Source organism: Cordyceps fumosorosea, assembly GCF_001636725.1.
Source record: "Cordyceps fumosorosea ARSEF 2679 chromosome Unknown scaffold_2, whole genome shotgun sequence".
In the NCBI taxonomy this organism is placed as follows: domain Eukaryota; kingdom Fungi; phylum Ascomycota; class Sordariomycetes; order Hypocreales; family Cordycipitaceae; genus Cordyceps; species Cordyceps fumosorosea.
In genome coordinates, this window is record NW_017387302.1 from 926,240 (window position 1) to 946,409 (window position 20,170).

The window sequence follows — 20,170 nt, forward strand, 5'->3', positions numbered from 1 at the left end:
GCAGAGAGCGAGCGATAAGGGCTCGGCTAGCACATAGCTAGTCAACCTATAACCAAGCGACTTATGCGCATGAATAGCATGGGGGATGAAAGAAGAGGATGAAAAATGAAAAAATAAAAAGAACAGAAGTCGTTTAAGGTAGGCGGATCATCGCGCGGCGCTACCGCTGCGTGGTGTGTGCGGAGTCATATAGTTACCTGAAAAGGCAATTGTTTGCCTTTCTTTTTTTTGAAAGAAAGTTAAACACGGGTTCAACTCACGTGAACTGGCGTTAGGTTGGTGTTGAGTCTCTGAATAATTCACTTCGGCCTGGCGCGTCTGCTGCCTAGAATCTAGTGATGCACGAGGCTGCTTGTGTCACCTTGAATGATGGTGATGCGAATTTTGCTACAATAATCTCATCAATCTCCACCGTCAACTAGGCAGCCGGCAGGGGTAATGAGCATATTCTGGGGCAATGTACGGATACGGATTGCTAGTGATGAATTTCTCGCGCCGTGTTGGGGTCGGTAGAGGTCGAGCCGTCTGGCCGAGAGAGACCTGGCGGGTCGCACTAGGCAGCAGAGGGCCCCTGGACGAGGCTATTTACGGCCATTTTGACGACTTGGGTCTTGGAAGCCGCAGACCGGCTGAATGCAGATATATATTGTTTAGCAATTTATTTTCTCAAATGGTACCCAGCTGCAAACTCTTAACAGTCGCTCTTCTGCTTTGGCCGCTCGTTTGTTAGCTGCCTGCCTGCGCACATGCAGCCTCTGTTGCACCAACGCCAACATTAAAAGCCCGTGTCTCTCCACACACCTTCAGCCTTGCCTTGCCACGTCTCGCACAGCTTCTGCTTGTGCCGAATTTCCATCAGCTCTTCTATCCTGCCTTCATACACTCCATTTTCTCCTCTTAGATTTTCCTTCAACATCAGTTGGCATTTTCTCTTCGCTGCTGTGCTGCGAATCCTCTCCTTCCCTCCCACTCCCACCCTTCCACCAAGCAATGGCACCGAGGAGAAAAGCTGCCCAAGCTCCCACGCCCACCAACGGCGCGGCGACAAACGGCACCACCGCCGCCACAACCACCTTTATATCTACTTCCGTTATCCCCGATGCCACGCCTTACGGCGCTGTCCATCGCCCCCTGGAGGGCCTCCGCGTCGTCGTGAGCGGCCACGTCAACGTTAGCGACCATGTGCCCTACAGCGTCGAGTACCTCCTCGGCGATCTTGGTGCCGTCCAGGAGAACCGCGTGCTCAATGCAGTCACCCACGTCATTTCCAGTAGGGAGGACTACCTCAAAAATGCCACCAAGGTCCGCAATGGCACCGACAAGGGCCTTCCCATTGTGCGAGGTGCCTGGGTCGTTGAGTGTGACAGGACGCAAACGCTTGTCGACGTCGACAAGCACACCTGGCCCAATGTCATCGAGCAGGAGAAGAAGCTCCAAGACGCCCGTCAAGAGTTTCTCGCGGCGGAAGCGGCTGGCAAGACCAACGGCACGGTCAAGAAGCGTCCCATTGCCGTTGCCAACCCCGACGACACGGCTGCCAACGGCGACGATGAGCCAGACGAGGAACAAGTAGCGGAGCCCAAGACCAAAAAGCCACGCGCCGCAAGAGGCAAAAAACAAGCTGCCATCCAGGATGAAGATGAGGAAATGAAGGATGCCGAAGATGACTCGGCCAAGCAGCTACAGGAAGAAGATACAAAGGGTGCTGGAACAGAACAAGCTCAAATCGCGAAGCAGGGCCTCGTTATCCCCGTCGACAACTTCTGCCCTCTGCCTGGTGTTCAAGTATACATCGACCCCGACTCGGGTGTCATTTACGACGCATCGCTCAACCAAACCAATGCCAGCAACAACAACAACAAATTCTACATCATCCAGGTAAGCTAGTAACACCCGCCAACACCAAGTGACAAGCCATCACTGACATCAGTCTTCAGCTGCTGCATGACCCCAAGGCGAACAAGTTTTCCACCTGGACTCGGTGGGGCCGTGTGGGCGAGCCCGGCGCCAACGCCTCCCTCGGAAACGGCACCTTTGACAACGCCCTCACCCACTTTGATAAGAAGTTCAAGGACAAGTCGGGCCTGCGGTGGACCGACCGCTCCAACCCCCCGCGCCCTGGCAAGTATGCCTTTGTGGAGCGTAGCTACGAGCCCGACTCGGATAACGAGGACGACGACGCGGCCGGCGATGGAGAAGAGGCCAAAGCCGTCAAGGAAGAAGAGCCCGAGCCCGACTGCACCCTAGACGACTCAACCAAGGCACTGATGGAGATGATCTTCAACAACAGCTTTATGCAAGCCACACTGGCCGAGCTCAACTACGATGCCAACAAGCTGCCGCTCGGCAAGCTCAGCAAAGCTACCATCCTTCGTGGCTTCGAACAGCTTAAGTCCCTCTCTGACCTCTTTGACGACAACGCCCTGGCCGCTTCGCGCTGGAACATGACGGTACCCGCTGCCACCGAGCACCTCTCCAACACCTACTACTCGCTCATTCCCCATGACTTTGGCCGCCAGAGGCCGCCCATCATCTCTGATGAGCGTCGCCTTAAGCGCGAGGTTGAGCTGCTGGAGTCGCTGTCGGACATGAAGATTGCGGCCGACCTTATGAAGGCTGACCGCAAGAACACCGGCAGCGATCCGGTGCACCACCTCGACCGAAAGTTCCAGGGCCTCAATATGGAGGAGATGACGCCGCTGAAGCGGACCTCCAAGGAGTTCAAGACGCTGGAGCAGTACCTCTGCGGCACCGTCGGCACCACCCACGCCCTCAGCTACCAGGTCGTCGACATCTTCCGCATCGAGCGCCGCGGCGAGCGCGAGCGCTTCGGCGCGTCCGCCTTTGCCGGCGTCCCCTCGGATCGGCGCCTGCTGTGGCACGGCTCGCGCTCGACCAACTTTGGCGGCATCCTCAGCCAGGGCCTGCGCATCGCCCCCCCCGAGGCGCCCGTGTCCGGCTACATGTTCGGCAAGGGCATCTACCTCGCCGACATGTCTTCCAAGTCGGCCAACTACTGCTGCCCTTCCATGTCCCGTGGCGAGGGCCTCCTGCTCCTCTGCGATGCCGAGCTCGGCGACCCCATGCACGAGCTCGTTCATTCCTCGTACACGGCCGACGACGAGGCCCGCGCGGCGGGCAGCTGGAGCACAAAGGGCCAGGGCACCTGGGCGCCTCCCCAGTGGATGGATGCCAGCGCCGTCCATAAGAGCCTCAAGGGCATCAAGATGGTACGTTGTTTTTTATCCTCGCTTCCCTCGAATTGTGGGCGTTGAAGGATTTCACGTGAATCAGAAACGTCGTGCCTAGAAGATCAAGAAGAATGAGAAAAATGCTTACAATTGAACAGCCTGATCCCAGCAAACCCGCCGAAGACACAAAGATTCCCAACGCGTCCCTCTACTACAACGAGTACATCTGCTACGACGTTGACCAAGTCCAGCTTCGCTACCTCTTCCGCGTCAAAATGTAAAACCATCAGCCTCATCTACAGCTACATGTGCTTCGTCAGGGTCAGATCTGCAGCGATTGTAGTTTTTAGGAAAATTAGCTTCTTGCACCCCATTGAACTTGAGCTTTTCGTATTAAAATTAGATAAGCAGACGCCCTCTATCTACCGTGTCCACTGTGGTATCGATATAAATATGTTCTAGCACATTATGTAATTTTGCATCCGGTAGCCGTAACTCGTTGCAGTCGTCATTATATATAAAGCGGGAAAGTTGAAAGATAAGATTTAAACGCCGGCGCCATTCCCAAATTCTGGAGCCATCCATTCTGAGGTCGGCGCCCACATCGTGCTCAGGTCCATGACGCCCATGGCGTGGTCCAGTCCGTTGGCCAGGCCTAAACCTTCCAGGGCACCTTCATACGCGTTATTCAGCTCCGTGGACGTGAGCCCTGCCGCGTCTTCCTCTCCGTTGGCGTTCATGTTAGGCTCGAATGCCTTTTGGGCGGGCGCCATCCAAGCGTCCGGCAGCATTGTCGGCGACAGTGTGGTCATGCCAGGGCTGTAAACCTCGGGTCGCACTCCTGAGCCGGTCCTCAGACGCGCGGGTGTGTGGATGACGGACGGTTCCTCGCCGACCCGTATGTTCTTAAGGACCGGGTGTTGGGGGAAGGCAGTACGCCCGCGGGTGCCGTTCTGCGCCTCGAGGACGGGTGACGAGGTGTCGATGGCGCCGAGTCCCCGGTTGATCAGGCGTTCGAGGTCGGCTTGCACGCCGGCAGCGGCTGGTCCTCGGCAGCACTGCTGAACCACCTTGAGACACGACTTGGATTGCTCCAGCACACCCTCTGTTACGAGGCCAAACTTAAGGGCATCGAGGCGGTAGGCGTAGTGCAAAGTGCGGGCACACTGGAAAGCACAGATTGCCAGATCCAGATCGGCGATGGGTCGGGCGTGCAGCTTGTCCATGCACTTGAAGATGTCAGCCATGGCGATGGAGTGCTCTACACACTGGCGCTGGCAGTGGTCGAGGAAGCTCTGATCCAGAGACTCCAGTGTTTCCAGCGGCAGCGCGTCGCGAAATCCCGTCATGGCTAGACGGTAGAGATCGCTGTAACACTGGCGCCAGTAGATGTGGATCATGACAAAAGCACATATTCGAGGAGAATAAGCACGCAGTCGCATCGAGTTTTCCGAAAACTGGAACGAGGCGGGCATGCGAGAAGCAAAATCCTCCAGCTCTTGGTGAAGGCCAATGACCCGGTTCTGCAGCTCTAGAGCATTGATGTTGCGGCCAACGAGCGCAGTCTTGGTGAACTCGATGATCTTCTGTCTGATGTGCAAAATGCGGACATTCAAGGCCAGGCTGCCAATGTCCTCTGACCGGGGCTGATCCGGGTCGTCGGGGCCGGGGACCAGCTTCTCGGTGGGCTTTGAGAGGTCAAACTCAAAATTACGCTCATTGCACGGCAGACCAACATTTATGCGGTCTGCCCGCCAGAGTGAAAACTCCGCAAAGCCGCCAGAAATTCCGGCATCGATGCAGTACAGGGACCACATGAGGCGCCGGCGCGACTCCTGGGCGAGGAAGCAGAGGTTAGGGCTATGGTGGTTGAGGCGGAGGGCGGCAGCGGAGCGGGAGGCGATGCTGAAGAGCATAAAGGCGCTGGGGAACCTGTTGCAGAGGATACGGTGCTTAATGATGAGGACTAAAGCTTGCACTTTGATGGTGGATGGGATAGTGTAGTCGGCAAAGATGAGCGACTCTGCCTCGTCTATGCACCCATCACCATATTCACGTATGCCAGGGCCCATGTTCGTGAGACACGAAGTAATGCCGACGAGGGCGAGAAGGAGAGCCTTGTCTACTTTTCCGGCATAGTACTGCTCCATAAGAGACGCGCGATGCAGGAAGGAGAACACAGGTATGTGATGAATATGATGAAAGAATTTTTCAAAAGTGCGCCGTATTAAGGAGTCAAAGGACTCGTCAGGTGAAGGGCTTTTGCTTCTGTTAGCGGAATTGACTCCATGGAAGTGTTATCTACGTATGGCATCTTCTACTGAGGAGGAGCTGGACTTACCCGTCATGGCCATATGAAGCGGGGGTGCTGGCCGGGTCGCTCATGGCTCGGTCGCTGTCGTCACGGGCATCATTGTCACTGTCTATCGAGCGACTGGCCGGGCTTGTGATGCTACCCTGGGGACGGGACGGCGCCTTGGTGCGTTTAGTGGGACGATAGACGCACTCCAGGCCCATGGAAGTACATCGTTCGCAGCTGGGTAGGTGGCCGGAGCACCTTGCCTTGCGGCTGTGGCAGGTAAGGCAAGCTTGCTTGACGCGGCGACGCGGGAGGGCGACATGCCAGGCATCGGCGTCGGCCTCGTCATAGGAGCAAGGGAAGCCAAGGCGCTGGCAATTGGAGCAGACGGGACGGGCGCCGTTGCATCGGACCTTGCGATGACGGCACGTCGCGCAGGTAGACGACGACTTTTTGGGCCGACGGTCTATGGGCGCGGCGGGGGAAGTGCCGGTGAGGGGAACCGGGCTTGCGCCGGCACCGCACTGCGAAGGAGCCGGGTTAATTCCGGCATCCGACATGGACCTCGCATGGCTCCGGGCATCAAGCGTGTTAGGCGGAGAGAGAGGCGCGGCAACGTTCATTGTCGTCGGCGTGTCTCATGGAGTGGCAGTAGCCAGACGGACCGTCGGGCGGTACCTTGGGAGGTCGGCAGCGCCACTGTGTGCAGTGTGTCGGAATGTCGGGGGGTGTGTCTTAGTGGCGGAGAAGAACGAAGAAGGTAAGCGTAGGGGTCCGGAAATGCAAGCGACGAGACAGTTCACCCTGTTACGAAAGTAACAGAAATTGACGTCTCAAAGAGATGATGTCGTTGGCAAAAAGGGGACACTGAGGGATTGTGGAAGAAGGCGGGCAATGGCGGACAGAGGACTGGCCGAGAGAGAGGGAGGACAAAGAGTCGGGCGATCGATCCTCGGTGGGGTTGGTTAATTTTTTTTTAATATCCTTTTCGGTTTTAATTCCCAACGGTTAAAATTTTGGGGGATTTTCTTGGCGAGCAGGGACAAGTGGCGAGGAACTGGAAAAGTGCGGATAGGGAGCGAGCAAATGGGAGGTGAGCAGAGAGAGCTCCAGTAATAAGCAAGCAGGAGTACGGATACAGCGGCCAGCGCTAGCCGATGGGCCGGTCAGGTGCCTGGCTGGGACATACTGCCCACTGTAATTGGCCAAGTTCGGCTGGAATAGGCAGCTGCCCGCCACTATCGGCCGCCGTTTGCTCCCAGCTACCTGCGATGTCGCCCGACGGCCCGCCACGCTTTACTCCGGCTCTGAACGCTTCCCGGCTGACCAGCCAACACGAGCAAACGCCGATTGGCAAACGCCGATTTCATCGATGTCCGCCCGTCGCAGGCTTTGTCTACCTATACAATTCTACATATTTACATGCAACATCAATGTCTTCAATCAAGTCAATCGCCGTTGTGACGGTCGCGCAAAATTTAAGCAATCAATCAACAGCATTGTCTCACATAGTCCTGTCGTTCACCGCAGCCCTCCCAGCCCAGTGGGCCATGGTCGCATTCGACTCCTGCATCGCGCTCCAGCCTGTGTGCTCCTCGCCTCGCCAATGTTTAAGCATATTTCCTTCCGGACCTTTTCCGACCCGAACTCTGTCATACCAACATGATACTTGAATCGCCATAGTACCTCAATACATAGGAATACCACACATCAGCGATGTTTTGCGCTGACCTGTTGACCCAAGGCTCTGGTTCGACACCGTTGTACCCCAGCGAATGAGCCCCTCCCCTCCACTAATAATGTACACACTGGAATATTGCTGACCCGCTATCGGCGCCCCCAACAGTGACCCCTCCCTCCATTTACTAGCCTGGCGCCCTCCCGTTAACGTATTACGTGGACTGCATCAACACAACAAGCTCTCAGCGTCGATCAGTGCGACAGAGCACGGGACCAAATGAATCCAAAAATGACATGCAGCTTCGTTCTTTGTTCAAATGCCAATTTATTTCGGACCCTTTTGACCGATCGAAGTTGGCGTCGCGAGAGATCTATCTGTTTCTGGTAACAAGACAACATACCTATAGCATCGCGCTCCAGACCAGCCCCGCCCACTGCAGCCAGCCATCGCCGACGGGCCAAGGACGAAATTCATCGCTATTAGCACGATTCTTCTCAACATCAAGTTCTTGGCCTTTTGCCAACTGTCGAAGCTCCGGTATCATACATTCACGTGTGCCTCAGCATGAAACCTCTTCACGTATACCACGTCGGTTCTGGAATCTCTTGCAGCAGCTGAAATCTGCCCAGCTCTCTGTTCTTGTAAGCCACCGGGTCGTGCAGCGTATGTGTCCGAATATCTCGCCAGAACCTGTCTAGCCCGACCTTGGTCGCCGTCGCCTTGGCGCCAGTTACCTCAAATACGCCCGCCGTGACACGCAGACCGACGTCGGTTGATACCACTTTGACGCTGGCCACCCATTCTGCAACCTCGCCGCGAGCCTGGGCGGTCACCTTGGCACGGTCTTGGACGCTGTTCTGGGTCCCCTCGTATACAGCGTCGACTTGCTGCCCGGCCTTCTCAGCCAGTGCTGTTGCCGCGCGGAGGTGGGCCAAGAAGTTGCCGTACGTCGAGAGGATGTAAAATTCCTCTTGGGGCTTGCCCTTATTCTGCCGCATCGTTAGAAGGTCTCTACCTTGAATCTCTTCATCGCAACTTACATCGCCGCCAAATGGCCATGCCCGAGTCGACACATTTGTGTATGCAGTGGCCGTGTTCAGTGCGCCCCAGGCAATTCCGATATAAAAATTGCTAAACACCAATTGAATTCTTCCACTTAATCAGTACACATCTCCTTCGTTTCTTTCGAAGCAACTCACGTTGGAAGCAGCAGTGATCCGAAGGGAATGCCCAGCACCGCTGGATCTGGCTTCTTTGCGGCGGCGTCCCACCCTAGGGCATCCGCCCACGGCGCCTTGACATTTTCAATCTTGACACTGCCTGACTCGGTCAGACGCAGGCCAACATTGTCCCAGTCATGTCCAAAGTTGATTCCGGATTGATCAGTCTTTACAATGGCAAAAATGTGGTCTGCTGTGTCTTCGTACACGCCTTCCAAGACGGTCAAGTCTGAAATGACGCCTCCAGTGTTGAAAAACTTGAATCCGTTAAAGACAATGCTGTCGCCATCGTTGGATATCTTCAGGTCACTATCGCGCGGATTGACAGCACCGCCGACGAAGTAGTTGTTCTTGATGATGAGCTCTTCGGTGCGCTCAACTTGTTCATCCGTTCCGACGACCCGCGCAGTGGTCGACCACAGCAGATGGTAGCCGAGCAGCATGCCAATAGACCTATGTGCGACAGGTCAACATTCATTTTACCTAGAGGTTACTGAACGGAATAGTACCCATCGCCCTTGGCAACTTCCTGGATGACCTTGTAGCCGACAGACCACGGCTGGCCACCACCACCATACTTGGGCAGCCCGAGCAGTTTGAGTAGGCCCGAATGTTTGAGGAGGGCTATTTCAGCTCGCGGTGACTTGTTCTCGCGCTCCCTGACACTGGCGTCCACTGCAAGGACAGTGGCAACGTCAATGGCGCGTTGCAGCCATCCAGATGCATCAGTGGGTTGCTGTTGCCACTTGTCGCGATATTCGTCATACACTTTTGGGTCCGTTGCCGGTGTTTGGTGAGCGTTGGAGGACATGATTTTTCTTCGCAAATTGCAACTATAAAATTGATGGACAACCTGTTATTTGACCCCTCTCCGCGTCTTAGATCAACGGCTCACTATTTATGAGTTTCTCGGGGCCTTGGCTGTCGTAGGCATTTTATGGCGACATGGCTGTCGCGATGCACGTTGGCGATGGCGCAAGCTCCGCTGGCACTCTACCACGAGCGATGAGCAGATTTACCGGCTGGCTGCCCAGCATCAGGACTAGATCAAGGTTGCATTGCAGACTCATCACCACGTTAAATCGCCTGCTGGAAGCGGCGGACGTCACCAGCCCCACGATGGTACAACCGGTTGCGCGAGAAGCAGGATTTTGGACGCAATTTGGGGTTTCCGATCAAATTATTATTATTTGTTTCACATGCCTCGGCGTAAATGCTTCCGGGAGCGTATCGGTTTTACATGTTCGTCCTTCATGTCCTGCGTGCCCGCCTCTTGGAAAAGTATTTGCTGGTATCTCCAAGTGGCAACTCTACAAGCTCGTCTTTTAGCAGCAGGTGAAACGTGAGGTACCTGGTCATTGTCAGCAAACACTATTATCGAAGTTCTGAGAGACGAAGAGGACAGTCTCTGCATACCATCCTAAAAGGCCAGCGATAAAACAGCTTGCACCACCAGTCACCTGTAGCCCGGTCGCTGCGCTGGCGTGCCCGTCGGCCTTGGCGAAGTAGCTCGCGGCGATGAAGAGGAATCCCAAATCGACGAACAGGTATATCAAAATATTGACAAGATTCGAGGTGACGGAGGCGACGAGAAACGTAAAGACAAATATTGTCCACACTTGGCAGAAAAAGAGGCAAGGTCAGCAGACGAAGACATTGAGTGTGAGGGGCAGACAGAAGCCACTGGCGCATACAGAGAACAAAAAATCCCAAGGCATTATTATACTGCGTCACGTCATCGCCGTATGCTGCGCGAATTCCAAACGATGGAGTTAAGACTGCGCCGTATCCCGCGTAAAAGAGACCTTGTCGCAGCGTCTCGTTAGCCAGGGCCAGGAAGGTGTAAGTGAAGCGGGCGAAGGGAGGAAACCGCCTTACCGAACGCGCTGTACACGGTGTACGCGAAGCCGTTTCCGGCGGAGAGCTCCCACTGGGCGGAGATGACGAGGCCGAGGGCGGCGACGAAGAAGAAGTTGGCGACGTAGACGTTGGTGATGGTGACGCCGCGGAACTCCATCAGGCTGAGGGATAGAGTGGTGAGGGTCGTGGCGAACGCGCCGACGGGGAAGGCAGCCTATACACGTCGTGAGATTCTCAACTATCACAGCAACCTTTGTGGATGTGAGTTCATACAGCGCTCGATGGGAGGTGTCGGCGGTGATGCACCGGCGACTCCCTCCGGACGGGCTTGTCCGCTGGATATCCGGCGGCCTCGGACGGTGGCGGCACGTCGACGGCCATGATTGTGAGCTCGGGATAAATATCGCTCTTGGTGTCTTTTGCGCCCGCAAACGAAGACATGAACACAGTTGGGTTGTGTATAAGAACAGAAGCAGGTGGGGGAGACTTGCTCCCAAGAGGCAAGAAGAGCCTTGCACGATGGATGGGCAGCAAGGAAGGGCCTGGACCATGCCGTGCATGGTGGGTTGGGTTAGCTGCTGCTCGGCAATCGAGGCGCGGCCGGTGCCGGTATGTATCGGGCAGCGAAATTTACGGTGTGATTCTCTGGGGAAATGGCAACATGGACTGTGCTTCGGGAGCTGGGCATCCGTTCGGGATGCGGCAAGTAAGGCAACGGTATAACCTCCGAACGATCTCCGGGTTGGAATACTTGCCATGGGTAAGGCGTTGGTGGAAAGCAAAAATATTTGGCAGCCAAGGACTTCCATTGATATTTTTGGATTTGCGTTTCATTTGGCATATCAATTGTTTTTTTTTTTTCTTTTTTTGGAGGGGTATATAGCCGGTTTGCTGGGAAATGTCGCGCTGCGGAGACGGGAGAGGGCATCGTGAGGACCGGCGGTTGCCGGCGAAGTGGCCGGCGGAAGCCAGCGATGGACGGGTCGGGACGGCACAAGCTAGCCAGCACACAGTAATAGCGTCTTGGCTTGGTTTTTTAATTGCCATCATTGGTTAGTTTTTGAGTCAAGATTTGTCTTATGCTGCCTTGTCTTCTTTTTGCTCATGGGAGAATATTTGACGGTATTAGAGTCATATTATACCAAAAATCTGGTCAGTGATAATAGTCAAGTATAAGAGGCAAAATACAATTCAGGAATCCACTCTCAAAAGCAAATCTCTTTAAATTTTCAATTCCTCAATCTAATCTTATCCATAACTAAAACTAAACGGCACATCATTGTTCGGGCTGCAGCTACCTTTCCTTCCAAATGACCACACTGTTTTCATCACACAGCGCCTCACTCTCAGCGACAATGGACACTACTGCGCGTCACACCGATAGAAGCGATAGGAGGAGGGCAACAACAATCTCAGTCGGTCACACGTTACACACTGCACGGCTCGAAAAAACATGACCCCTGGGTTGTCCGTTGCATGACGAAACCCCCTATCTGTCCTGCTTCGCAATCCCACCTCTTTCACAATTCATTGCGACTGGTGGAAAGGAGTAGCCCGGGACTCGAGTTTTCAGGATGCAGTTTCTGCGCGCTATTTGGGAGTGGGTTGTAAAAACGATATGGCCACAGACAAAGCAAGCATGTCTATGTCGACCTACCTCGAGCCCGCGATCTTGGACTGACCGCTCATTTATTAGGATCATGTGCCTAGTGATAATCATAGAGATGCGCTATGTGCCTGGCATGCTACGTATCAATCGCAAGCTCCCCTTGAAGACAAATTCCCCCCGACCCTTGCCGCATCCGATGGGAGGCTGATTTCCAAGTTGATATCACCTGCGCTGTCATACTACTTGACGGAACGCGTCTTCATCAAGCGACAGCCGTATCCAAGCGAACTCGGCGAGGATATCTATGGCAACCCAAGGGTAAACCCATGCATTGCAGACCGACTGCGGAACGAAGCTGCTGCCCTGCGATACCGGCGTGCCAAGACCACGATACCGGTTCCGGAAGTTGTAGACCTGCAGACAGAAAACGGCCTCGTTTACATCAAGATGTGCTGGATAGATGGCGGCGTAGAGCTCCCCAACCTCCCTACTGAGAAGATGGAGGCTGCGGTGGCTGCGGTCTCGTCGCCAGCTGGAGTCCGAGGTCCTACCGCAGCTAGGCAATCTGCGGTCTCGACGCATGGGCAGCGCAGATGCCGACCTTGCCATCATTCCACCTCGGCGGTTCTGGCAGTGGGAAGGAAGACAGAAAGTGGCCGGCGATTGAGGGAGACTACGTGTTTTGCCACTTGGATCTGGATCGTCAGAACATCTTGATTGACCCGGACACATACAAGATCGTCGCGGTCGTGGACTGGGAGACGGCCGGTTTTGTTCCACAAGAGTGGGAGCTGGAGCTGTGGAAGCAAGGCACGATGAAGAATAAGCACGATTTGATTGAGCTAGCTAAGAAACAAGAAGAGGGCTTTTTCTCTTGCTAGTGGCGCATGTAGACAGCAAAGGGACAGACAGATATTGCACCCAGTACGCTCAACGTTCACGTGAGCCCGCTTGTCTATCTATCATCAACGATTGTGCCATGTTCATCAAGTGCGTTGTGGATACATAATTATTCAGGTGTGTGCTTGACAGGAGGCCATTGTCCGCAGACCTCGCTGTTGCAGATGGTCCATGGGTGAAAGTGGCAGTTCATGCAGTTCTCCAGGGAGTTGTCCGCTGCAGGCCATTGGCAATGCATGCGATGGCTTGGTCCATCCATTCTGTCTCTCGAAAGAAGATCTCAAGCAAAGATGTATCGCTTGACGGTAAAGCTGTAAATGTGTGTTGCTTAAACAGTAAAGCTGGCCATGATAGCTGGCTGCTGCTCTGTATTTATGGTCGAATTTGTAGTTCTCTATTTCACACATCGTGACACGGGAAATTGGGCGCAATCCGCTGCAAGAATTCAACCTGTGTGATGCGAGCGTCTGAGGCAGCACGAGGTTGTGCTAAGGCTGCTGAGAGTGCTTCATTGAGGCACAGGGCAGTGAATGGCTGCGAGGGTGAGAAGCAACATCCAATCTAAACTCTTTGTTGACCGCCTATGATTTATTTTGATTCAGTAAACTAATCACGCCGCTCCTGGGTCGGATCGCGCATCTTCTCTTGCTTATCACGATGGTGGTAGCGATGGACTGAATCAACGTTCCCCCAAACCCCTCCCTCCCCCAACCACCCAGAAGACAAAATGGGCATCCTGACTGTATCAACCAAAGCAAGAGTAGGGCTAACACGAAGGAAATCTCAGTTCGGAAGTCATGGTTTTTAACAGCACTTGTCGCAAGTGCCTCAGCTTCTCATATGAGTACCAGGCTCTCTGCTTACACAGCCCCCAAGATAGAGCAGTAGGCCAACACGAACTTCTAACGCGAAGCAGGAACACGTATGAATTAGAACATCAGATAGACTCGCTAGGCGCATTTTTCCTTCCTAGGGATTCCTCGGACATGAAAGATCATTCTAATCAGATCAAATCAGGTCAACTTCGGTAGCTACCCTAGACCCGTCCTAAGAACGAACGAGCGCCACCAACATCCTTCCTGTGATGAGGCTTCCAAGACGTCCTTTATTTGACTCTTAAGGCTGGTTTTATTGCATACTGCATGGAGGCGGAATCCTACCTGGACAAAAGTCCCTGGATCTATTAGGCGGGGTAAGTAAAAGATCTGCTTCTTTGCAAACCTCTCGACGACGCTTCCCATGCACCTCGGTCAACCCCCGCTTGATGCAAATGCAATCGTCAGGCCATTTTGATCACCAACTGCCAATCCCAACAAGCTTGGACGATGGACTTGTTCGCAGCCAAGTTTCGGGGCGGAGCCTGACGAGATGTAGCGGGGGGGAACCAGGCTGTCGGATGGAAACCGATTCCGCCAGGGCCTGCTTTCTTGCTTGTATTAATACAGGATCTCGTTCCTTGTAAACTATCATCTGAGATTACACTTTGCACTAACAACCTGAAAGCTCCGAATTCATGATGCCTCCCTCTGTCAACGGCCTCATCGCCGCAGTCCTTGCTCTCGCAATCGTTGGCCACGCAGCCCCCGGTGAGTCCCCCTTGTCCGCATCAAATTGCCGGTCAAGGCTAACAATGGAGGAAACGGCAGTCCTGAACACGCCGATGCAAATGGAGAAGCCCGCCTACGTCGGGGAGTTTGGATCGGAGGCGGCCAAGAATTGATGCTGGGAGGGGCAGGCAAGCTTTCTGGCCTTCCTCGACAGGCGGCCCTGGTGGGTGTAAATCGAGCTTCAACTATAGGCCAGATCAACTATGATGGTAGAAATTTCAAGATGATGCCTTTTCTTTACTTTCAGCGCCTCCAGAAGATGAGAACCAGGTGCAGTGAGTGAGGACGGAAGCAGTCGCTTGTCCCTGCTGGCCGCCCTGATAACCTCCCCCTCCGAAATCGTGCATGACGGGTAAAACAACTGCTTCGCCTGGCTTCAAGCCACTTCCATAACAAGCGCAATCTATTATTGTTGCCAGCGAACCCATTGAAGCGACAGACAGTGAGTTATTCGGCCGAGCCTGCAGCCACTGTGGGTGCAATCTGGGGGCATCAATAGATCCATCTAAATGCAAAGGTTCTTGACACAAGTTCCTTGTCTTTATGACTGTTGACAACTGGGCCACTTGCCATGATCGTTTATTGGACTCCTAAATGTTGTTCTAACCAGCAAATCGCGGCGTCCTCGCGCTGGTATTATCGTCGTCTCTTGTCCTTCCCTACCCACCCACAGTCGCTACCCAGTCTCAGCTTCCAAGGCATTCTCAAACAGGAAGAGTTGACTACATCGCAGCTTGATGCGGCCCGTTCACAAGTTGCTAAATTCTGTAAGAACTGCTGCTGCCACGCCGGCCTGCCGGTCATCATGGCCACCTTCTCGGATCACGAGTTCTCGGATCACGGGTTCTGGGGCAGCACCGGCCCGACACCCGACTTTACCCTCAAGTTTGAGGAGTTCATCTTTAGCCTGGCCGTCTCCTCATGCTTGGTGGTTGGATCCATCGTCTGCTTCTTTCGCCTGTATCAAGTGCCCGTGTGCGTTCGGACGACGGCGCTCCTTTGGGTGAAGCTGGTAAGCAAAGGACATGGCCGGGGCATCTTCATCTGCATGAACCCTGGCGTCCTGACTGAAATCTCCTATATTAGTCCGTTTCAGCGCTTCTCGTTGCAGTACAGACATCCTTTGTCGCCGTCAGGATCACATCGGGCAGACAGCTCACAAACGTCACCTCGGCCGCGGCGGCGGTCGATCTACTCGCCGCTCTATGCCTCGCCGGCCTCCTCGGCGCGGACCACCGGCGTCACATCCGCTCCTCCGCGTGGCTCAGCGCCTATCTCCTGGTCACCCTCCTCACCGACGCCGCACGAAGTCGCTCCCTGTTCCTCCGCCCGGGCCTGGCACCGCTCGGCGGCCTGGTCGCCGTCTCGAGCGCCCTCCGGCTCTCGCTGCTCGCTCTGCAGGAAGTCTCCAAGCGCTCTGCGCTGATCGACCCCGCCCTCCGCAGCGATGCCGGACCGGAGACCACGTGCGGTCCGCTGCGGCGACTGCTCTTCCTGTTCCTCGGCCCCGTCTTCGCGATCGGTTCCCGACGCGGTCCTCCGCTGCTGCTGCGCCACCTCGACCGGCTGGACCCGGAGCTGTCGTCTGCGCTCCTCCATCGGCGGCTCGCCCGCTACTGGAAGCCGCATCGCCGACCGTCGCGGGCACGGAACGCGCTACTAGAGGCGTGCCTGAGGACGTGGAAGGGTCGCCTCCTCGGCCTGGTCGCCTCCCGGCTCGCCGTCACCGGGTTCACCTTTGCGCAGCCGTTTGTGATCCGCTGCGTCGTCGGTATCGTTGGGCGGGCCACCACCAGCAGCAGCAGCAGCAGCAGCAGCAGCAGCGAGGAGCGCGGGGGCGCGGTGGCGGCGGCGGCGCTGGTCTACTTTGGCGTCGCCCTCGCGCGGGCCTCGTATTCGCACCGGACGAACCGCGTGGTGACCGGGTTGCGCGGCGCACTGATCGCGGCGCTCTTCGACAAGGCGCACCGGCTGGCCGACGCGGCGGCGGCCTCGGCGACGACGCTGATGAGCGCCGACATGGACGGCATCGCGGTCGGGGTCCCGCAGTGCCTCGAGATTCCCATCGGCGCGCTGGAGCTAAGCCTCGGCGTGTACCTGTTGTCCGATTACATTGGCGTGGCTGCCCTGGCGGTGCTGGGTCCGCTGGTGGTGACGACTGTGGTGGCGTATCTGCTCGGCTGCGCCATGTCGCCGCGGTTGTCGGCGTGGAACAGGAGCATCGAGAGGAGGATTGCGCACACGGGGAGGGTTTTGCCACAGCTTACGTCGATCAAGATGCTTGGACTAGGCCCGACGGTGGGCACGTTCCTGCAGCAACTTCGAGTGACCGAGATTGGTGTCTCCAAGAGGTATCGACGCTTGGAGGCTCTATCTATTGGGCCGATTGTGTTTGGTGACTTGATGACGCCCGTCATTGTCATCGCCTCCGGCTTTTTCGGACCTGCATTTGACCACCGAATTACAGCGGTCAAGGTATTCCCGATGCTTGCTGTCATCTCGCTGGTCGTCCGGCCACTCGCCGCCGTCTTGAGAACAGTCTCTACCGTTTCAAGCACATTGGTGTGCTTTTCTCGCATCCAAGCTTTCTTGGAACTCGATGAGCTTCGGGATTCTCGGTCAAGGGTGGGATCCAGAAACGCTGCGCAAGATCGAGACGAGTCGCCTCCCAACACCCAAAGCATCATCACGTTGCGCCGCGCGGACATTGCACCGCTTGGGGAAACCAGGCCAGTTCTCCGAGATGTCGATTTCGAGCTTGCTCCGGGCTCCGTCACGGGAGTGCTCGGTCCAACCGGCGCCGGCAAGTCCCTTTTCCTCCGTTCACTGCTCGGGGAGACCGAGGTACTGGCTGGCTCTATCCAAGTCGGCTCCTCCGACATTGCGTACTGCGGTCAAAAAGTATGGTTGCGCAATACGTCGATTCGGAACAACGTCATAGGCAGTTCTCCATACGATGAAGCCAAGTTTCAGAGAGTCATTCGCGCCTGTTTTCTTGAAGATGACCTCGCACGGCTACCGGACGGACAAGACTATGTCGTCGGCAACAACGGCGCCAACTTGAGCGGCGGTCAACGTCAGCGCGTAGCTTTGGCCCGAGCCGCGTATGCCGAGACTACAATCGTCTTGCTGGACGATGTATTTAGCTCGCTCGATGCCGTCACGGCGATATGCATCCTCCATCAGCTCTGCGGAACCAACGGACTGTTTCGTCAGTCCGGAGCCACCGTCTTGCTTGCCACATACCTCCCCCAAAGCAGAGACGTGACGGACCAGATCCTTTTCTTGAACGGTCGAGGAACTGCTACCCTAGAGACAGGGCTTGGAAGCCCGCTGCATCACACGGATCATCTTGTTGCCGCCCTCCTCCCGTTGAACACAAACGTGTCACTTGTCCATGAGAACAAGGAGCAGGACGTTATACGCAGATCCCTCGAAAGACACGAACCAGGTGCAGTTTCCCCGAACTCAAGTCTTCGGCAACGAGGTGGCTTTCACTTGTACAAGCTCTTCATCAACCCCATCGGAAAGTTCAAGTTCCTGCTCCACGCCCTGCTGGTCTCATTTGGTTCTGCTCTCGAGATCATCCCCGGCATCTACATCCGGATCTGGATCCAAGTCGACCCCGCGAGCTCCGCCTTCTTCATCGGCTATGTCGCCGTCGCCGTCGCCGCGTGCATCAACGGGCTGCTGGAGTACTGGGTTCTTCACGTCCTGCTCTCCCCGCGCTCCTCCGCCACCCTTCACGACAAGCTCGTCAGGACCACCATGGGCTGCACGCTCGCCTTCTACTCTGCCACGAAGGTCGGGAGCTTGTTGAACCTGTTCAGCCAGGACATGACGCTCATCTCCCGGAGCCTGCCCGGCGCCTACATGCGGACGATTTACGCGAGCGCCAACGCGGCCATCAACACGGGCGTCATTCTGTCCGGGGCCACCTACCTCGCCGCCGTGCTGCCCGCGATGCTCGTCGTGCTCTACTTCATCCAGCGTTGCTATCTCCGCACGTCGCGGCAGGTGCGCCACCTGGACCTAGAGATGAAGACGCCGCTGTATACGCTGTTCGAGGACACGGCCGCCGGACTGACGCACATCCGGGCGTTTGGCTGGCAAGAGGCCAACATGGAGGCCGCGCTAGCGGCGCTGGAAGACTCCCAGAAGCCGTACTACGTTCTGGCGGCGATCCAATGCTGGTTGTCGCTGGTGCTGGGTCTCGTCACCGGTTTTATCGGAACGCTGCTCGTAGCGCTTACGCTGCTCATACCAGGGAGCTCGTCGCAGCCTGCGGTCGGATTGTCCTTTATGGGGCTTCTGTATCTCAGCCAGGCCCTCGAGGGGACCATCACGGCGTTTACGACTTTGGAAACGTCCTCGAGCGCCCTGGCGAGGATCTCCATGTTCGGGAGCGACACGCCGCAAGAGAGGAGGAGGTCCGCGGTGACGGAGTTGCCGAGTAGCTGGCCGGCGCTTGGCAGCGTGCGAGTGCAGAACCTGTTCGCGTATTACTCTCGAGACCCTGGATCGAGACCGGTGCTGCAGAACCTGTCCTTGGTGGTCCGTCCAGGGGAGCGAATCGGCATAGCCGGGCGCAGTGGAAGCGGCAAGACTTCGCTTCTGCTCACGCTGCTTGGATTTCTGGAATTTGACGGCCGCGTCGAGATTGACGGAATCGCTGTGTCATCTGTAGCACCGGAGGAGCTGCGAGCTCGATCCATCTCCATCACGCAGGATCAGGTTCAGTTTGACGCCACCATTCGGACCAACTTGCTGCCACTTTCCATGAACGAGGATGGGAAGAAGGCGACGCACGTGGCTTACGCGGACAAGGCCGGGGAACAAGACGACGACTTGGAAAAATTGCTGAAGAGTCTTCACATCTGGGCGCCGACGATTGACAAGGGCGGTCTCGATGCCATGCTGGATGAGGTCGGGTACTCCAAGGGGCAGCTGCAGCTAATGTGCATCGCGCGAGCTATCCTACGTCAGCGGGAGACGGGGTTCAAGGTTATTCTGGTAGACGAGGCAACCAGCAGTGTTGATGCTGAAACGGAGAGGGTTGTCCACCAGGCGATGGAGGACCACTTTGGGGGCTGCACCGTGCTGACGATTGCCCATCGTCAGTCGAGCCTTGGTGGCGCTGACCGGATTGTTCGCCTTGATCGTGGTATGCTTGCTGCTGATGGTGAAGGGGATTCCGACTCTGGAGATTCAGGTGATGATTCGTGAGAGTCGGGCTAGCCTTGGGGCTTGTTAACCTTGGACCTGTCATCTGACAGAAGAGGCTTGTGTCAGCTTCACTGAGCATCGCCGACTTTGCTAGTCATTGACTATACGACGGTTACACTTTCAGTCACATTCCTCCTTCGTGTTACCAACTCCAAGTTGGTGATGCCATTGGCGTGCATCCATCTCTCATGTGAGACAAGGGGAGCTGATAGCAAGAGTCCAGGGTAAGTTAAGCCATATTCACGCACCTTTTTCTGGACGTCTTGCAATTCACATGCGCTGTGAGCCGAACACGTATCTCTCATTCCTTCCATCTATCGACACATATGCTACCAGCAAAGGCAGGAGGTGCAAGATGCAAGTCTATGCAAGAGAGCAGCCACACCACCACCACCACCACCAACACCTGCATTATAGGCACCAAGGGCGCCTGCTTGTCCAGGAGGGGGAGGACGTGTGGTGACAGGAGAGAAGCTGCACTGTGAGTTGCCCAAGCCAAGCCTCCCAGCGGCAGTCGCCCAGCACGCGCACGCCGATCCCTGCCCGAGTGCGACACTCCAGCACTCTGCCAGCCATC

The 20,170-nt window shown here is 55.8% G+C and overlaps 5 protein-coding genes across 5 annotated transcripts; 2 read left to right on the top strand and 3 right to left on the bottom strand.

Moving 5' to 3' along the window:
- Positions 1–990: 990 nt before the first annotated feature.
- ISF_01437 (poly polymerase 2 ADP-ribosyltransferase 2) lies at positions 991–3,472 on the top strand (the record flags this gene model as incomplete). Its single annotated transcript, XM_018845044.1, has 3 exons — positions 991–1,878; positions 1,938–3,230; positions 3,350–3,472. The coding sequence occupies 3 exons, from the start codon at positions 991–993 to the stop codon at positions 3,470–3,472; spliced, it is 2,304 nt and encodes a 767-aa protein (XP_018707810.1).
- Positions 3,473–3,736: 264 nt separating this feature from the next.
- On the bottom strand, positions 3,737–6,113 carry ISF_01438 (Fungal transcriptional regulatory protein; the record flags this gene model as incomplete). The annotated part of the gene is made up of 2 exons (XM_018845045.1): positions 3,737–5,459; positions 5,533–6,113. 2 exons carry the CDS (start codon positions 6,111–6,113, stop codon positions 3,737–3,739), a joined length of 2,304 nt encoding a protein of 767 aa, XP_018707811.1.
- A 1,633-nt stretch (positions 6,114–7,746) lies between these two features.
- ISF_01439 (thermophilic desulfurizing enzyme family protein) lies at positions 7,747–9,202 on the bottom strand (the record flags this gene model as incomplete). The annotated part of the gene is made up of 4 exons (XM_018845046.1): positions 7,747–8,160; positions 8,212–8,320; positions 8,371–8,844; positions 8,901–9,202. 4 exons carry the CDS (start codon positions 9,200–9,202, stop codon positions 7,747–7,749), a joined length of 1,299 nt encoding a protein of 432 aa, XP_018707812.1.
- Positions 9,203–9,642: 440 nt separating this feature from the next.
- ISF_01440 (GPR1/FUN34/yaaH) lies at positions 9,643–10,632 on the bottom strand (the record flags this gene model as incomplete). Its single annotated transcript, XM_018845047.1, has 4 exons — positions 9,643–9,742; positions 9,808–10,009; positions 10,270–10,465; positions 10,525–10,632. 4 exons carry the CDS (start codon positions 10,630–10,632, stop codon positions 9,643–9,645), a joined length of 606 nt encoding a protein of 201 aa, XP_018707813.1.
- Positions 10,633–15,172: 4,540 nt separating this feature from the next.
- Positions 15,173–19,593, top strand: ISF_01441 (canalicular multispecific organic anion transporter 1; the record flags this gene model as incomplete). The annotated part of the gene is made up of 2 exons (XM_018845048.1): positions 15,173–15,379; positions 15,454–19,593. The coding sequence occupies 2 exons, from the start codon at positions 15,173–15,175 to the stop codon at positions 19,591–19,593; spliced, it is 4,347 nt and encodes a 1,448-aa protein (XP_018707814.1).
- Between the last annotated feature and the right edge of the window lie 577 nt (positions 19,594–20,170).